At 39.6% G+C, this 19,857-nt stretch overlaps 2 protein-coding genes across 3 annotated transcripts in view; one reads left to right on the top strand and one right to left on the bottom strand.

Moving 5' to 3' along the window:
* The first annotated feature begins 2,194 nt into the window (after positions 1 to 2,194).
* Positions 2,195 to 16,878, top strand: snap23.1 (synaptosome associated protein 23.1). 2 transcript variants are annotated; one of them, XM_084569801.1, is made up of 8 exons: positions 2,195 to 2,325; positions 6,460 to 6,574; positions 11,094 to 11,135; positions 11,358 to 11,406; positions 11,964 to 12,081; positions 13,269 to 13,442; positions 13,567 to 13,711; positions 14,827 to 16,875. In XM_084569801.1, the coding sequence occupies exons 2-8, from the start codon at positions 6,518 to 6,520 to the stop codon at positions 14,887 to 14,889; spliced, it is 648 nt and encodes a 215-aa protein (XP_084425927.1). In that variant the 5' UTR covers positions 2,195 to 2,325; positions 6,460 to 6,517; the 3' UTR covers positions 14,890 to 16,875. The 2 variants fall into 2 exon arrangements, with proteins under 2 accessions (XP_084425927.1, XP_084425926.1); XM_084569800.1 differs by lacking the exon at positions 2,195 to 2,325 and adding an exon at positions 2,374 to 2,533 and having other exon boundaries at positions 14,827 to 16,878.
* A 234-nt stretch (positions 16,879 to 17,112) lies between these two features.
* sptb (spectrin, beta, erythrocytic) overlaps positions 17,113 to 19,857 on the bottom strand; it is a 39,414-nt gene continuing 36,669 nt past the window's right edge. Inside the window, exon 37 of the mRNA XM_084569799.1 lies at positions 17,113 to 19,854. Within this exon, the coding sequence (XP_084425925.1) occupies positions 19,660 to 19,854 (195 nt within the window). The 3' untranslated portion in view covers positions 17,113 to 19,659. The remainder of the gene's footprint in view (positions 19,855 to 19,857) is intronic.

The following is a 19,857-nucleotide window of genomic DNA, read 5'->3' as shown; positions in this document are numbered from 1 at the left end:
TGAAACCACTGACTTGTCGCTTTTGGCAGCGTGATGCACATAGAATATCAGAAACATTGTTTTTGGGGAAAACTGAGGACCATGAATAATAGATGAGCCTTGGCTTGCCATGTTTGGCCCTCCTGTGCAAAGCGGCCTAATGGCTATCGATGTCTCCCGTTTCCTTCAAATTGCTTCATATGAGAGCTCAATTCAAACGGAGAAAGGGTAGATTCCAGTGAAAATTAGACGAGGGAATGAAATTATCTCTGAATATTGAGATGCAACGCTTGGTCAGCCAATTCTTTGTCCTGACAAGTATCAGGTACCAGTGGAATTAGCCTAATGTAAAATTAAGCCCGATCAAGCAAGGCCTCGAAATGTTCCCATGCCTCAATCCTTGTGAGAAGAAAGATGGATGTGTGATACGACTGGAACGGAGCCAGAAATGAACAGATGTGCTCTTTCAAATCATAGGAAACCAGTGATCTGGGCTATGTCACTGACACACATGCTCACGCACGCACACTTTTATCCCCCATGTAGTCTCCTCCAAATCTAATTAATCACTTGATTGTTTTAGCTATTCTTATTGGCTGGAAGGACACGTGGGACAGTAATTGGCAGGAATAAATTTGGCCTATATGATGTTGGTTTTGGCACCAACCAAAAGGCAAAGCCAGGAAATGCAGATGGCGACCCTTCTCCAGTCTTTCCCTCTTCCTGTCTGTCTCTTCATGTCTTCCTCTGCTTCTTTCTTGCTCTCTCAGACACACTATTAGGCTATAGGCTAATCTATTCTCTCACCCCTGTACTTTTGTCTCCTCATATTCCGCTAACTGGCATGATTTAAGAATTATGGAATTAGGGCAGCTCTCCCATCTCTATTAATGAGGAACGGCATGATGAAAGAGTTTGATCCTGAACGTGCCATCTGTAGCCACTGTTACACATTCTCCTAATCTATCTCTCCCCACTTTCTGTTCTTTCTCCTTCCCCTTGAATCCCATGCACACATCCTCCATGAAACGCGCGCACACACACATTATACCTCTCTTGTAATTACAGAGGAAATACTAATTCTTAGCTCTTCAAGCACTGTTGGATGTGGCGTGAAATGGTGAAATGGCACAGCGGGAAAGTTAACTAGGAACCACACACCCCCGCATAGACACGCATGCAGAAACACACTCGCAAGAGTCCAGATGGGACGTGTGTTTTTGCTGAATAATGCATGCTATGTAGACTCCATAAAAGATACATGGGCAGAGAGAGCTAAGGCATCTTTTTCGGCACGGCGGGTAGCTCGATAAGGACGGCTTTGGAGCAAATTTGGAACAGGAATTTGAAGCTTGTGTGCTGTAGGTGACCCAACTGGTGTGGAAAAATATTTAGCTGCAGCTACTGTGGAGGGAAAAAAAAGCAAAAGCAAAAAAAAAAAAGCATTTGCCTTTTTAGACATTGTCAGCTGATATGTTGGCTGGCACTCAGCCCGGTGTCTTTGCAGTCACCTTGAAAAGGCTTTTGTGGTTTAAACCATAAAACTTGGGGAATTACACAGCAGATTCAATGCTAGAGTCTCACATTTCAGAGCATCACTCAGAAACAGTATGAAAAAATATCCAGCAGTCAGTCCTCATGCAAAATACCCAGAAGAGGGTGGGGGTGGGGGGGCGAGGGGGAGGTCCAGGTGAAGGGTAAATGCTGCTCTCATGTGGGGAAAATGAGCAGCGCCTCTCTCTCTCTCTCTCTCTCTCTCTCTGGAGTCAGATAACAGGGCATGCGCACCATGCCATGCTGCGTTCAAGTGCTTATCGAAATCTCTTTCGTCTGTGAATTTCAGACTTAAGTTCTCATTTATAATGTATGATTTATCTTATTTATGATGCTTTTTTAAATTTTAAATTCGCAATGTCAGACTGTTGGGTAAACAGCAACAGACTGAAAAGTAAAATATACGTGGCTCTAAAATGACTTGGAGAGGAAGTAGAATCGAAATACACAACTAAATTCTCAATAACTCGTTCAGGGTATTTACTGAATTGATTTCAAAATGACTGAAAATCGTTTTTTTAATCATTTTATTACGACAACTGTTATTTTAAGTGTTAATTATTATTTATTTTCACTCGAGTCGAGATATACACTTACTTCCTTGAACTTTTAACCGTTCCTTTACGTAATCGCGACATTTCCGACACCACGTAAAAGCACCAACCGACACACTTCTCGAATAGTCAGACGTCGGAGACTGTGAAGGAATCCAGGAGTGACCGGAGCCAAGTTCACATACCATAAAGAAGGAGGAGTTGTGAGGTCACCTGTTTGAAAGAAGGAAGATTACCTGTAAGTATTGACTCCCTTGATAAATATCTCGCTACCTTTTTTGCTTTCAACAAAGTTGTTTGAGAAGTGGCGTCGGGCAGTTGACGGCAAAGCGGAACTAGCTGACTTAGCGAGCTAGCAGCACTTTAGCTAGAGGGTTAAAGAGTTGCCCACCGGATCTTGCCCTGTTTATACGACATTTGAGCACTACGGCAACTTTTCCGACAATGTAAGAAAATATTTATTTGCTTTTAGGCACTTTTTGACACTGTTTTGTTTTCCTTTTGATTATTTTATGTACTTTAAAAGTGTTGTTTTTGGAACTTTCCGTCACCGAGTTGACTTGACGTGGGTGTGGGACACTTCGCTGAGGCTGCGCTTCATTTATTTATTTAATTAAATTATTTATTTTCTCATTATGCCTAACCCCACCTGTTTACCAGGTGTTTAAATGGTTACTACGCTCTTAACTTTGTCCCCGTGCTTATTAGATAACACCGGTCAGGTGTGTGTGGATACAACGTTGACCTTAAATGCAACGCAGGAAATGATTAACCCATCTGTTGTGTTTTCCCCTCCTATGCAGTTATGTGGCTTTCAGAAGCTGCATGTGTTCCCCCCGTAAACTTTAAAATTAAAGGTCATGGTTTGGGTTTTGACTGTACAGCATGATGTCATACTGTTGTTTGTTTTTGCACACAAGTGTGTTGTCAGTCAACAACTTTGCCTATGTGAGGCTTAACTTTCACCCAAAATAACTGAAATTCAAACTGTAAGAAAACGAGCTGAACAAATATCCTCTGTGCATGGGGGGGATCAAGAAGATGGATATGAGCTCAGCATGATGGGAATGAGAAAAGACGCCACTGTGAGTTGCAGTTAGATCTGGAGGAACAGGTTTGGGTAGAAGAACAAGAAATGTATTTCCCTCTTGGCTCTCTTGTTTTAGCCATTCTCTTTTGGTGCCGTGGAGAAACTGCAACATGAATAGGTATGTCCTCTAGGCTCGCTAAATTATTCCTTTTTAGCGGCTGTGAACTCCTGTGGTGTGTTGTCGCGTTTTGTGTGGTGAAAACAGAAGTGCTCAGTCATGTTAAATTGCATAAAGAAGAAATTTTAGCATCTAGAAAACCTAGTACACATGTGGGCTTAAATATACACGATATTCCTGTATTACAGACGTATGCCTTGCTGGGAAGTGTAATTGATATTTTGGCGTTGACATGCTCATCTGCTGTGGTCAGACCTTTCAAATGAGTCAAATGAGTCAAATGAGTCCACCTTTTAGTGTCACAGTTATAAACTCGCATCAGTTTCTTGCCAAGTCCAATAATCGGTTAGAAAAGGCAGTGAAGCTTGTGTGAACCATGTGCACTCCTGTCCAAAAAAGAAAAAAAAACTGCAGAGTCAACAACATTAAATCTTGTGAACTGTCTGCCAAGCAGACTCTCCATTTTCCTAGTCTGGTTTTTTTTCCTCAGGATGTTTAGATTCTGCAGGTTTGAAAAGGAACTTGAAGTTCAGAGGTTATTGGCAAAACAGGAAAATGTCACTTGAACCTTAAAGGAAAAGGGGGTGACAGGAGAGGAAGTAGCAGGGAGGGAATAAAACGGTGCTTTCTGAATTTTGGTATCAAAAAACTCTGGACTTAAAGGTCGGGGGGCTTTGTGTTTATGGTTAACTGGATTTCTGTCCTTGATCACACAGTCACAGGAAAAAAAAAAAAAGCTTGATTCTTTCCTTATGATGAGCTTGATCTCACATTACTACGTGCACCAAAGCCTGTCAAAGGCTGCCTTTACAGCATATCCTGTGATTCTGGATCGTGTGAAGGTCACTTGACGCACGATTGTAGTTTGACTCAGAGCTGTATCTTCTAAATTGTTCATTGTTTGGCCAGAATTGTGGCTGTAACGCTGAACACGGTACGAGTCTCCAAACGGATTACCTTGGAAAAACACGACGAAACCACACCTATCACTCAAGCTTTGATGCACAAGTTTCCAAACTGAGAAAACCACCCAGTAACATTTTGGGTAGACAGAATAGGGATATATGTTACCACGTTCCTCCAATATCCTGTTCTGAAATCTTCTAACATGCATGGCTAATTTCACTCAGGTCTGCTTTCATCCACAACTCTTTGTCTTTTAAAATGTCTAGATGATTTTCACAGCGAGCGGCCCTTAGCTGCCGACCACAACTAACTCTTCTGCTTTTGTTCACTGCTTCTTGTTGACACATCCTCATGCCAGTCTTTCTGCTGTGCATATTGTGCAAGAGAATGAAATCTGAATGTTGATCTGAACGCCTGCATTCATCAGCAGTTTGTGACGTCGGCCTCGAGTTTTAATAGTTTTGCGTTGAGTGAGTAACTTGAGCCTTTAACACTGAGGAACGAACAAAGTTGGGCTTAGTTTGCAGTTTAACGCACCGTGCCTGACCTTTTCTTTATAGATAGCTGCCATGTGTAAATCATTCACTGCACTTGGAGCCAAGTAATTAGGTGCAGATTATTACCTCTGTTGTAAGACAGCCTCTCTGTGCTGTCCATAAAAAAACTAATTGCCTTGTAGTCCTTTATTATCATTTTGTGCCTCTGTTATTATGCAGCGATTCTGACATGTTGTCATACGTTATCCTTCTGTTACCATACTATAAATATTTAATCAACTCATTTTAACAATTCTTTGTTGTTCAAAGTAGATTTTATGTCAAAATTAATCTGTCAGTTTTGATTATCGAATTAAGCCAAATAGTTGTTTTGGTATCATTTTCATCTTAAACAGAAAGGCACTGATGTATATCTAAAACATTCAGTTTAAAAACTTTATTGGCATAGTCTGCCAGTGAAATCTGACGGTATTTTTGGGAATGACATTTCGTGCAGTTTTGGAAATATTTACATACAAGTAAATTCAGTTGGAGGCTGTCTGTGACTAATGCAATAAGGAGAGCCATTCACTGTTTATATAACTCGGATTAAATAATCAAATAAGGTCAGAAATGTAAGTCATTTTAATATGATACTGTCATTTAAATCCATAAATAAATAAATACCAGATGAGCATGATAAGATCATTAGGACTCGTTTGGTTATTCCTAAAAGACAACATTTGTTTGACCTAAGTTGATTTTTACAAAATTCTGCTCAAAAAAATGTATTTAAGCATTTATCATTTCATTGATCTGCAACTCCAGGATGTCTAACTAATAACTTTTTTTTTTATTTCCATTAACTATAGCAATGTTTAGTGTATATCTGCCCGTCCAGTCTCCTGACTCTGATTTCCCTATCACAGCCTCCATATCTCTATTCCCACATCGTTAGCATACACGATTCTACTAGCGACGCTGCGGCTGAGCTTTACACACTTTATCTGTAAGCCTTGTCGTATGTGTTCAGACTCCTAACAATCCTTCAGGGGCAGGAAAAGAGTCCGATTTGTTTAGGATTTGCATCTTTTCCTTCTCCATATGAGTGACGGGAACATATCGAACACACTGAAATGCTTTACCCTCACACGTGTCGTCCACATTTAACGTTAAATGGTATACAGCAATGATTTGCGCCTTGGCATGAGACATTAAACTTAACAAGTGTTACCTTGGAGCTTAAGATCCAATAAGGTATTGATTTGAGGTTCTGCCTTATGTGTCCACTGCGTTTAAAAGAAACTGGACAAACTGTTTAGAAACGAGTGTAGTGCGATTCCTTTGAGGAAAAGCAAGACTAAATTTCTGTAACATAATAATTTTAGGTTGAATCCAAGTCAGTTATTCTGTGATAAGTTGTCAATATTTAGAAAACACTATATCCGAGCCTAACATTTCAGAAACAGTGTCTTGAATACAGTCCTTGTCAATCAGTATTATCTAACAACTGCTACACTTCATATGTTCATAACATATTGTATGTTCAGTAACTAAAATCAAGCAAAATGTATGACAAATAACTAAAAATAATGATGGGTCTGGCTATAAAAAACTGTCTTCCCTTCATTTTCTGTTGATCAAATAAACAGGTAGTTGACTAAATCTATGTGATGCTGCATTCCCTGTCAAGCACTGGTCTTGTGTAGAGTATATTTAATGGTAATTGATGTCCCCTGATGTGATACTGTTTAGTGATGTGTATGAATTCCCTTCTTCCAGGCCGCAGAATATTGAGCTTGGTGCCACGGGAGGAGCGCCCAAACAGGAAATCAGCAACATGGACGACATGACTGTTGAGCAGATGACGGCAAGGGCCAACCAAGTGACTGACGAGGTGCTGAGTCACACAAACAATGCACACACACGCAGACACGTACACATGTGGTCAGCAAGAAATAAATAAGTGTGAGAAACAGACCAAGTATGGCGCCGTAAAGCGAAACTGCACTCAAAAGGTTGTAGTCTCAAACATCCAAACTTTGACGCCTACGAACGACAGCTACAGTGAAAGTATGGACGTACTCGGCGTGCATATGGACAGCAGGGGAGTGGATTGATCTGGAGGAGTGGTTTGAGAAGTTACAGCAGATATGTTAACACTTTCAGTAGGAAGTTCCTCTGTATTTTGGTGTAAACATCCATTTAATTAATTCCGTTTAATTACTGGCGTAATCTAGTCTTTAAGCCAGTGCACAGCAGGTCAGCAAATTAAGTCTGTGACATTTATAAGAGGCAATCATAACACAAGCCTTTTTTTTTTTTTGGCTGTGAAAACTTTCACCATTACTACTGGCCTACTTTTAATGGGCATCTTTTCGAAGAGGTGGAGTATCTTTTTAATTAACAACACGTAATCATCCACAAACAAATGATTAGATGAAAGATTTGTTTCTCAAGTGGAAACGAAAAGCCAAAGAAATAGTTGGGACTTTCAGGGAAACACATAAAACAAACGGCCTAGCTTGGTCACACATATATGACATTCTGTAATTAACACAATTTATCCAATTAATCCAAGAACAGAAGGGAAATATTCATCTGCTGGATGTCTCTTCGTATTTATCATTCATCCTTTATCTTATTTAGTATTGAGGTATTATATAATGTGAAGCGCGTAACGTCTTTATCGGCGCAAGTCATCAGTTATCTTTTAATTTAATTATGTAACTGGTGCATAAGCATCATTGAAATATATATATTTTTTTCCATGCCAAATATAATTAAGCATAATATTTATTATTGCCATGATAACAATCATAATTTATTCATAACCTTGTCTTCTTTTAAGAGATGTTTTGACTGATGATAAAAACCATCAAAAAAAAAAAACAATTATCTGTGGTTTAGCTGTATTGTAGCCCTGAAAGAGCACCTGGTGGGTAATTAGCTTCTTTGTGTTCCAAGTTTATTATAAAGCCAAGCATTAGGAGGAAATGTGTGAAGCTTTATGCCTAATTTAGTCTGATAGCTTTTTTTTACCCCTCTGCGGTTTTGACAGTTTGAATGTTGTCAGCTATATCTAAGTGTTTTATTATCAAGGAGATAATTGTTTAATCAGCACTCCAGGGCATCATACAATCAGCGATCTAATGCAAATGGAGGCGTACTCTAGCTGCAGTTACCTTCAGTGTACTAGTTGACTCTAGCTTGTATCTTAACTTTTTTTCTTTGCTGCGTTTTTTTATTTAATCTTTGTGTGCTTTCTGACTTAACCTTTTATCTCTTGTCTTCTTCCTACTGCTGCCTGGTTGACGTCGTAGGAGATCATAGATGTGACAGGGAATGGGAGGCTCCTTCCTCTAACGCTACTTAGCGCTCTGACTTTGGGTAACCCGCTCACTTGAAATGTCATGGCTGACAATGTATCAGGACCACATCAGAATTTACCGCGATAAGAAAAGATCTTTTTTTTTTTTTGCAATGTCAAGGCTGTTTAGCATTTTACAAACTTATTTACAATTCATCATCCTGATATATTGCAGCCAGTTAATAGATGTTGTTTTGTGGTAGAATAACAGTTGTATGTTTAAAAAAAAATAAAAAGCATTGCATGTAGCTTGCTGGAACCTGCACACCCCTCGCCTAACTGTACTCCCTTTTAAGCCCTCCCAAACAAATGATAAAAATACCACACAATTGTCTGCATCTCAAAGATTTGTCACAGCACCCCAATCTGGAAATTTTGGCTGAGACGGCAATTTCAGGCTTAATTAGCCAAGTTCAAGGATTTTAGGAGACATAATGTAATGTTTATCTGCCCAAGTGATGTTCTGGCTAAGCCAACAGAAACCTGGCTGAGCTCTACACGTCCCTCTCGCCAATTCCATGTTTGTCTGATTCTCAACTCGCCGATTAATGTATTCAGAGCAAACGTAACGAGGGGAGAGTGAGGAATCTGGTCCCCACTCTCACTTGTTAACAGTTCATTAGCGGCGGCTACAATGGAGTTGTGCCCTGAGCCGCTTCCGCGCTTCTCCCCCGTTGGATGCACTGCTCTCTCTACGGCGTTTGCTATAAATAGAGACACAAAAGGCGTAGCTCACCTGAACTGACTGCATTCCAGTTGGCCTCAAACCCTTTCTGTCGCTCACTGTGCGCTTTTGTCCATGTCAGGTTCAGACTATTAACCAGGACTGCAGCATGGATTAATCTATCAACTATTTTTTTTGATTCATCTTTTAAATATGTTCTGAGGATGTGTTGTCCACTATATTCTGCCATTAATTTTCAGGGGCGTGTGCTGATTTTAATTGGAAATGCAGCTGAATTAGTTGCCTGCACACGGGTCCTATATAAACGCTAATTGAAATCTACTTTGTTTTTGTTTTTTTGAGCCGATATGTGCAAACACCAACTGCTCACAACTTGCTAAAACAGAGGAAGGCAGTTCATTAGCATCCACTCCAGAGAGCCTTTGTTGAGTTTTGTCTGAAAAACAACAGATGACCACACAACGATGACTCCCAGGCACAGAACACCGACCAACAATCAAACAGAACTCGCCGAAATGGTTGCGGTTTGAGATCAGAAAGCTAGCAGATGTGGTCTGTTGAGGCGCTGCTGTAATGGGCTGTTTTATTTTAACAAAGCTGGCAACTTACTGGGTTTCTGTTTAATAAACTCCCACACTTTTGGCCATCGGGTTCAGGCTTTTTCTGTCCTTTTCGGCTGCAGAAGCCGCCATAATTGAGTATTGACGTAAACATTGCAACCTATTGACGTACGTAAACCTGCACATTTACTGTGAAAATCAAGCACAGTTAAGAGTAGTGTATTAGAATTGGAAAAGCATGCTGTCTTTGATCTGAAACCAATGATCAAATTAAACTAAAATATTAATTTTATACGCAGCACAGGACAGAAATACCAGCAAATTCAACAACTGATCTCGGAACTCAGAAATATTTGGAGAGTTAATCAGTTAAGTTTCTGTTGGTTGCCTAATCAGATCAGCATCAAAAAATGTATTTAAGTTTTTGATAAAATTCCTGTAGAAAGTATTACAGTTTCTCTGAGTTATAATTACTATTTCTAATAAAATGCTGTAGAGAAATATCCAGTTTAGAGAATTTGAAAGGTATGTGCTGGTGGCCATTTTGGCTCTTGTTATTATAGTTGATAGGAGGCGTGGGCCCAAAAGAAAATTAATTTCCAATAGAGAATTTAATTTTAATTCCAAACCAGATGTAATAACACATAATATAATAGAACAGAGAAGTAGCGCTGCTATGCTAGTGATTATTTCCATATTTTATCAATCAAAGAAAACCCGTTACACAGATTTTGCTTATTGAATTATTTGTTTTACCCGACCAACAAACCAAAACCCAAAAGAAAATAATGTATAAATCACAAATAATCAGAACGAATTCATTTGAAAAGCTACAAGTGAATTTGTTTCCATAAAGACACTTTATTTATTCCATCTATTACTAAAGAAGATAAGGACTGATCAACTAATTGAGTAGCAGTTTGTTTCAGCCCTTTATAGAAAATATATAAATATTTTATTGTTTTAGATAAGCCATCTCTATTCGCTTGTGTTTAACATTGTAATATTTTAAGAATTAATGTTGGGTTAGACTCCAAATAACCTTTTTGCAAATGTTTTATTTATTTATTCATTTTCACCTGCTTTGATAATCAGTCGTTTGTGATTTTCACGGTAAGCTATAACTCCAGATGATAGTCTGTCACAGTGAACATGTTTTACGTATGTATCTGAGCTAAACAGAGCAGACAGAGTGCAGGAAAATTAAATCAGACAACGTACTAGTAATAATTTGCTGCTTTACACTCGCATAGATCTGGTTTTATAGATTTGTTGTTATCACCTTATACAATATTAATGGTGTAGCTTCCTATCTTGCTTATCTTTCCATTTTCCTTGTGCCTCTTATCCTGTACTTTCTTACTATCTTTTTATTTTTAAATCCCCTTTTGTCTCTTAAGGTCACATTCACAGTAATCAGCGATCTATCATGTGTCCTAAACAGAAACTATGTGAGCTCTACCAACTCCTGGAAAAATAAAAATAATAGAAATCCATCCTTTTGGTTTACTCATATTTGTTTTGAATCTATAATTTCATTTTTCTTTAAATGTGAGTTGCCAAGAAGCTGTCTTAAAAATGAACGTGTGCGTCTCTTTTCATTTTGTTCAGTTACATTAGGGGGATTCAAAACAAATCGAGACCAACACAAAAATCCATCGTCCCTTTTGTCCACCAAATCAATTTGTATCTCTCTGTTTTGGTCTCTTTCACTCACTGTATGTGCAAACTGCTTTTAGCAAATAACCGTCTTCACTTCTCGTTGTTCTCTAACTCTTCTCTCCTGTTTTTTCTTCCACAGTCACTGGAAAGCACACGGAGGATGCTACAGATGGCGGAGGAGGTGAGGCGAAGCACATTATTATATTCAATACGAGTAGTCTTCAGAGTATTTCATGTGAATATAATGGAAAAAAAGTTTACATAAATGTTACTGTCAGTATATTTTTGAGCAAACCCAGTCTCCCAATTCATTCTGAATCATATCCAAATTATTTCCTCTTGTCAAAATGCATAAATTCATCATTTGGTTCTGAATTCTGAAACGTTTTTTTGTGATTTTTAGAGCAAACAGACCGGCGTCAACACCATGGTGATGTTGGACCAACAAGGAGGTACATGCACAGCGTGAACACTGCTATTTTTTCCCCATCTTATTGTCTAATATAAATAAAAGAATGATCTTTTAAGGGGCCAGCTTTCTTGATAAATATTTGCTTTTTAACTTGAGGCACATATGATCACACATCAGGAACGTCTCCAGGATGTTCTCATTTTAGAGAAAACGCAAGGACAAAGCTGTTGAAGAATGTTGTGCCGGCAGAAATGTTATGTGTTTTATAAATGAATGTTGAATTAATTGAAGCTAACCTCGCTGAGTGGCTGCAGGCATTTACATGTTAAATAGTTGCTAATAAAGCTGTGTTTCAGCATCACATACAGGAACATGTACTCGTGGCGATATTTGTGTTTTTAACCTTTTACGTGTAAATGTTTTTCATGTTTTTTTGTTGGAATTTTTTTTTAGACTGTAGTGACCCAGTTATTGACCCAATTTAAGAATACCGCTGGGGTCATTAATTTTAATTTAATCTATTTAAAAAAAATAGATATAAAAGTGTGTGAAATGTTTGAGTTTTTCATGGTGTACATGTGCGTGTGCGCGTTTTAGAGCAGCTGAAGCGTGTGGAGGAGGGCATGGACAACATCAACCAGGACATGAGGCAGGCTGAGAAAAACCTGACCGACCTCTCCAAGTGCTGCGGCCTCTGTGTCTGCCCCTGTGATAGGTACACCACACACTCAGCTGCTGAAGGCTCTGTGTTACTGTTTTATGTGTTTTAGATGCACAAAACCCATTTTGTCTTTTCAAATTTGGTGATAATATTGATACATCTACTTTTTTCTGTGCTGTGCTGACACATGTCTTGATTATCTATTCCTGTAGATAATGTAAACAGTTGTTTGTGTTGTCATAAAACGTTCTAGGTTTAAGCCAGAGTGCAAAAGATGAACCTGTGTTTTACTACATATCTGGTTCTTTGATTTTTTTTAAAAAACAAAAAATGTTAAAGGTAACACGAGACCACGCTTAAGGTGTCTCAGGAGTGCTATAAACAAAACCAAATGGACACAAAAGGTTACTGGTGCTTAAGCTATTTTCATTCTCCACTCCTCTGGTTCTCATTTTACACTGCAGCAGCAGCAGCAGCAGCAGCAGCAGCCGACGCTCATGGGTATTATGGCGAGAGTCGCTGTCATAAAACTGAAATAATTAAAACTGAACAATGCATTAAACTTGTTAGGCTGTAATATTATCCAGAGACAGCCCTGTGTGCCTGTGGTGGGTAATAAAATGCTAGAACAGAAATGCAATGCAAGAAACATTTAGTTTTGCCCTCGCCGGCCACTCCCCTCTCAGCTTCTCTGTTATCACGAGCCTGAGCACTTCCTTGACGCTACTCTGATCAGTCAGGGTGATTTCACTTGAACACATCATGAACTACAGCCATTTCAGAGTGTGGCATGGAGAGGGGGAAGAAAATTATCTATATTTCATGGTGAAAGGATTCTGTTTGTGAGCGCTGTCAGGTAAGAAATGTGACAGTGTTCCTGTCAAGTTTTTAACATGACAGATGCATTTATCTGCGCTGAGCGCTCTTGAAACTCTCACCGTGAAGCCACATTGTTATGCACCGTCAGTTTGTGTGAAGAGTAAAATCATACTTGGTTCTAAACATGGTACAAAATCTTCCCCAAATGCTTTCACTTTGGAGTAGAAGATACTTTGAATATGAAGGCATAAGGTAGGCAGTCTCTAACTTCATTGTTATTAATTTATACTGTGATTATACCCTTATACCAACCTTTAGCTTTAAAAGCATCTGAATGCTTTTATTTAGATGACGACTTTTTTTTATATTTAAGCCCTTCTAGATATCCATGCTCTGTCTGACTTCCTGGTTTTTCCCTCCAGGGTGTCATCAATCGAGCATGACTCGCGATACAAGAACACCTGGGGTATTGGTGGAGGTGAAGGCGAAGGTGGCGCCAACGGCTCCAAAGCCATCTCGAGGCAGCCCTCGGGCGTTCGCAACGGCCAGGCTGCCCAGGCCAACGCCTCGGCACCGTCAGGCCCGTACGTCAAGAGGTGAGGACGTGCTCTTTTTGAATTCTTTTTACCGTCGTGGAAATAAAACCTTGTTTAATTTAGAAGATGTGAGGTGCGGTGACAGACCCTTGAGCGTAAACAAAACTTTGCATCCGCCGTACAGAATAACCAACGATGCACGCGAGGATGAGATGGAGGAGAATCTGGATGCGGTCGGCAGCATCATTGGCAACCTGAAAAATATGGCTTTGGACATGGGCAATGAGATTGACAGTCAGAACAAACAGATTGACCGCATCGCTGATAAGGTAAGAGGTTAATGACTCTGTACAAGTGGTTTCCTGCGTTTGTGAGTGAGTGAAATCATGCAGGGTGCAAGAGGTTAATAGAAAATAAATAAAATCTTTTTTGAGGAAGGAAATTCATTTAAAATGTCTTCAAGGAAACACACTTTGCACAGAATGTAAATGTTCTACACGTGCTTCATTTTAAAGGTGCCTACAAACCAAATTGGTTGCGTTCTGTGTTGCTCATTAAAATTCATTGTAAAATCTTTATTGGACCTCGAGGATGTACACAGTGTTCAGGACGTATTCAGAACCATTTATGTTAACACATCGATTGAGGACTGTTTACATATTAGAATTATAGATATTTCTTGCTGTTTTTACTATATTTTCTACCAGTTTACTCCTATTTTCACTGATTCTGTGTGTATTTAACTAACAAAAAGTAAAAACATGTTTTTCAAATTCATGAAAAAACATAATTTGTCTCTTTAGACTCTCAGTTTAGTACATTGTTGAGTTTTGCGCACGTGGATTTAGTCAGTTTGTCACATTCTTTGCTGTAAATCCTCTAACTCATACGTGCCAAACATATGGCCCGGGGAACTAAAATGAGTTTGACACCCCTGCTCTAACTCATCATCACAAGTGTGGAGAAGTACAAGGGGTGTGAATGCACTGAATCTACTGTACTTCCTGTCAAAATATATTTAAAGTTGAGTTTTGTTGTTGACAATGTTTACTTGGTAGCCTTCTTCTTTTTCCTTGTCGTTGTTTACCTGTTGGTGCACCTCATGGCATGTTACTATTGGCCGGACTTTATAGCAGGACATGCAACCTCGTGCACAAGGTGTAAATGGCTACCCACGTGCTCATACATTTACATATCAGTGCCAAACACTTGGGGTTCAGTGTCCTGCTCAGGGACACTTCAGGCATCGAACCACTAACCCTTTGCTTCATGGACAGTGTCCCTACCGAGCCAAAGTGCCATATGTCTATCTCTTGAATATCTTTTATGTTGTACAAAGTAATTAAAGTTGATAGTGAATTTCAACATATAAAGAAAACATCTGAGTGTTTTTATAATTGTCCTTTAAACCTCTTTCTTCTCTTTTTTTCTTCCTTTTCTTTAGGCGGATATGAACAAAGTACGCATTGATGAAGCGAACCAGCGGGCCAACAAGCTCCTCAAATAAACGAGGAATCCTGCTTCTGCCAGTTTTATCTTTCAACCTTGAGCCTCTTTCGCTACACACATAAACACACACACACACACACACACACACACACACACACACACCGCATTCACACACACAAGAATTGTTGGGAAGACGTTTCACCAGCAGTGCGTCCGCCTGCACTGCACTAAGATGTAAATAAATTACACAAACATGGATATATATATTGTTTTTTTTTTTGTTTTTAATTGTCCACCATCACTGATGCCCGGTGACACACATGCATATAATCATGCTGGACTGCGAGAAGCAGTGTGGGTATCGGATACTGCCCCAAAGAGGACGTGACTGCCTATCACTGCTGTTTGATACCAAATACGCACCAGGCCTGTTGAATCCCATCATATCACATTCACAGGGAGGGAAGCAGCAGCACAGGTCGGCTGCTTTTCATTCTCACGTCTTCCTCTGATTTGCCTTCCTATTTGAAGTCCGTCTGATCCGTACTGATGAGTTCCTGAAACATCCTTGGCCTTAAACTCGCCTTACTCTAAGCCTTCGTTGTGTAATTAAATGTATTGTATCGTGTATTATATGCTTATTTAATTATTCATCAAGCAGAAATGACTTGAGAATAAAGTTGTCCTTTGTAAAACAAAAACCACTTTGTTCCCATGTCATTTGTGCCGCTTCGGATGAAAAGGCGATTTCAAAACAAAAAAAGAAAATATATTAAGTGTCGTGCTTTGGAGCGGTGTCTTCTCAGATGCTTTCATGCTGGAAATCAAAGCACCTACCCCTGAATGAGAGCAATTTAATGCTTTTTTTTTTAAATTTTTTTTTTTTTATTTCTGACTGATGGAAAGTCAAGGTAACTATTTGCAAGAAAGCACTGACCTGCTGTAGAAAACGCATCATATAGCAATCACTAGTCCTTAGTGTGTGACGGATGGTCGGTGTAATATTACCTCCTCTAAAGCATCTAGTTTACTTTATTCTAACACCAAATATGGGAGCGGTGGTTGAACGGCTGCTGTGCTTCATATTTAGTGTTTTTTATTTGGGTTTCTCACTCTGTCCACAGTGTTGATGTAAATATGGAAACCTACTGTAGCTGTGTATTAATTGCCTAGTCTAATTTCCTTCTTGGTTACATCTTGGTTAACAGAGGTTTAGAGCTCCCCGAGAGGAGATTTAACGGCTTTACGCAGGGGCTCCTCCACAACATGAGCCTTTTTCATGGTAATGCGCGGAAAATGAATTGTTTCTTGAGTTTGCCGGTTGGTTTGGAAACGTATGAAGAATAAATGTTCACACAAATGAGCTTTGTAATTTCATGTCATTATGCTGCAGTTTTGTTAAAAAAAAAAAAAAGTATGAAACTGTTGCATAATCTAAACCAAATTGGTCTAAAAAGAAAATGGATTTGGAGAAATTATCCAAGGACCTTGTCGATCCCTTGTAGACGGTCTATGGTTGTGTTGTAACAGCCGTTGTATCACAAAAGACTGCTCGCGCATCTGCTCTGTAAATAGGTAAAAAGATAATATCTGAAGATGGAAATTTGTTTTGTCAGCGGCGCAGCCAGGCCTCGAAATTATTGCTGGCAGCGCCAAGTTCTACATGTAAATGAAAGTTGTCTTTAAGGGGTAAACGTAGGACCAGAATGGCGGAAAATTGGCTAATGATAAAGTGCCACAGCGTGCTGAAAGTGTCTCTCGTATGCGTCTCCTGGCTTATTTGTTTTGAAGAAAAATGATAATGTGTGCTCTCCGCTGCAGATTGAAAAGAACTACTATTCAGGGCATCGCCTCGCTATAAGAGATCATCTTCGGCCTTCTACTCGTTAGCCAAAAATCTAATTAGTCTGGCCTAAAGTGGCCCTGCTGTCTTGGGGCTGTTTGTTCATTGTTTTTACCAACAGCCACTGGAATGTAAATACATCAGGTTTTCTTTTTTGTCTGTTCTTGAACATGTTCATACGCAGCTCGTCTTTTCTGCAGCTTGGTTACAAAAAAAAAAAAAAAAAAAAAAAAAGCCTTTTGTGTAACACCTGCCTCTGTTGAATTGTTTGTACTCAATAAATCTATTCTAATATTAATATTAAACGCGCCCTTTTGTGATGTGTTCAAAGAAAGGAATCCGAGAGCTTAGCAAATACAAAAAAAAACCCACCTGGATGGCTTCCGTTGTTTAAATTTTAAACTTTATTCTCTCAAAATGTTTCCTGTCAGCAATCATTTATTTATTTATTTATTTATTTTACATAGCTAGAGAGTATAAAATGCAAGATACAAACCACTGAGCAGAAAAGGCAGGTAGGGAAGAAGAAGTATTGGTGGATGAAGGTGACAAATGAGGAGTTGCCGTAGATACAGTGACCAACAAAAACAAGGCGTGTGATGCACAAACCATTTAGTTTATCAGAAGAGTGTGACTACAGGTACTAGTAGCATGGACGTGATGTTCAGCTGTGCACAGAAACATTTGCTGTGTGTGTGTGTTTAGATGGCTGTACGATCATTTCTGTTTTGTATTTTCTTTTCTTCTAGAGATCATCACAACGCTACCTAGAAAACTCATTTCTGCACCTGACGTCCATCGGTTCATTGAGGTCACTTGAGTTGATCATAGTTCAGGGACGGAGCCCGCAGTACAAGGCAAGACGGCAGTGTGAGACTGTGGTGACACATTATCAATGAATGCACCTCCCTGTACTACAATTAGACTATTAGAACTATTAGAATATTCTATGTATGCATGTCTTTGATAAAAAAACGCCTCATTCCGTAGTAGTTGAAATCCCTCAAACGTCCTTACATTGTCCTCCCTTACGTTCTCCACACTGCTACTGTACGATCCCCGCCTTGGATAGAGAAAGCATGCCCTGGTCCTGTTGTGTGGTTTGGAAAAAGCAGTCAAGATTTCATCCGACCCTCAGATTGTCCTAGACTTTGGCTGGTTTCCGTAATGCTTTGAGTGATACGAATAAGAGCACCTGGATTCAATTCTGGTGGTTTGTGAATTGTCCCTAGACGTTTAATTGTCTTTGTCGTGTTCAGCTCTCAAGTAAAATTAAACCTGGCTTACGAGACCAGAGGGGTGTTTCGCAAAGAGAGGATGCCAAATTAAATCAGGCCAGCTATTTATTTAATAACTGAGGTTTAAGTGGTTATAATGAGTCGTTTTGTGCCACCGTGTAGTCTTGCATCGTCTCTTTGGGTTTGTGGTTTTGCTCGTGGTCATTTTACTTCCCCCTCTTCAATCATTCTGTCTGGTTGGCTTTTAACAGCTTTCTGCGTCTCTGTATACACGTTTAGTTCTTATTTTCTGGCCTGCTTTGCGCTTTTGCACGCTAAAAATCTGAACCTGTAGCCAATTCAGGCTTAAAGTCCTGTCGGTGTGGGTGCTTTCGAGTGAATTTCAATTCAAATAAACCCAAAAATGTCACTTATTTAATCTGCGTCGTGTTGCCGTTGTTTCACTGCCACAAACTGAGGAGTAAAATTCAAGGTAGACTCTTTTTCTTGTTATATATATTACTCAGATGGGACTTGAACCCATGTAATTCAGTGTTGCAGAGTCGTTTCCCACCTTCGTCTATAGCCGTGGTTCTTTCTGCATTTTAATACGCTCAGCTCCGTGGCCATAATTATTATAGTTTTTGTCTTTTGTGCATTTGCTTGACGTGTTTTTTTTAATCCAGATTTGACAGCAGAAACGGCCTTCTTTGTGAAACACCCCTCAGATATACCCACAGGACGCATGTTGGTGTCACCACAAGCCAAAGTGGAAGACAACTAAGGCAGGTCGAGTTGGGTCTTGGCTTAAAGTTTCAAGAATATATCACAATATAGCACCATATCAAACTAAATTAAACCCATGCTTCTGTAGATGTATATACTCTATATGCATATATGTTGATGAGTAGATATGAAATGAAGAGTTTAATACACAAGTGTTGAATACGTTTCACAGAAAGGACCACAGCCACGGTCCGGCTGAGAACACAGCCGTGAACGGATCTGTATTCTAAACCGACCCGGTGTCACGTGACGCTGTCAGTCGCCAGCTTTAAGATCTCAACGGTCAAACTCTTCACAGTGCATAGAGCGTTTTTAGTTTGCATAACTACACTTGTGAGTGTGTGCACTGTACAGCTCTGCACTGTAATTTCCTCCTCACCAAATCTTTACACGGCATTTACAAAGCTTTTTTTTTTTTTTAATATATATATAGATCATTAAATTCACTCTGAGTAGCTCTAGTAGCGCTCCAAATTCAAACAGCACAGTATTACAGTTCACAACCATTTTATAAGGCAGATTAATAAAAGTACTAGTCTGTACTCTTGGGTCACCCTATGTTCATTACAGGCCCTCGTATCGTACGTATCAAAGCATGCCTCGCTAAAGCAAAGACTGCAGCTTAAATGAACAAAAAGAAAAAAAAAGTTGTACAAACTTTCTTTGGTTGAGTGTGAAAGGAGCATTCCTGTGCTTTAATTTAATGCTTTGAATTTGGCATTTGTTAAAAAGAACACAAAGAAGAAAAAAAAAAAACAAGAAGAAGTGGACCTTTTGTAATCATACACTGGCTTAAATACAGGCAAAGGAGTGATGGCTTTAACCTAAACTACAATATTTCTGTTAATTCTCACAAAATAATATAAAAAAAAAAAAGAAAAAAATCTAGTGATAAAAAGCTCGCTCTGGCCGATTGTACACAAATACTACTTTCTACTTTCACGGTTGCCTCGGCAACCTCCTGATGAGCTTCCCATCTCTTTCACTTCTTCTTGGCAAAGCGACTGAACTTCTTCTCCTTGTCTTTCTTGGCAGAGCTGGGCTCGGGGAGGGCAGCCGAGGAGGAGGGAGGAGGGGGCAGGCTGTGGGCTTTGGCCCCCGAGGGCCCCGACGCCTCCTCGGCTGCCAGGGGCTGAACAGCCTTCTCCATGGCCTGGCTCCAGCGCTGGAGATCCTCCTG

This window comes from Chelon labrosus (genome assembly GCF_963514085.1).
Source record: "Chelon labrosus genome assembly, chromosome: 20".
NCBI classification, from domain to species: Eukaryota; Metazoa; Chordata; class Actinopteri; order Mugiliformes; family Mugilidae; genus Chelon; species Chelon labrosus.
This window is presented reverse-complemented; position numbering and strand designations above follow the sequence as displayed.

Excerpts from the sequence above, each read along its gene's own strand:
- snap23.1 (XM_084569800.1), top strand. Across the intron at positions 6,575-11,093 it reads CCAACCAAGTGACTGACGAG|TCACTGGAAAGCACACGGAG; the intron begins GTGCTGAGTCAC and ends TTTCTTCCACAG. Across the intron at positions 11,407-11,963 it reads GATGTTGGACCAACAAGGAG|AGCAGCTGAAGCGTGTGGAG; the intron begins GTACATGCACAG and ends TGCGCGTTTTAG.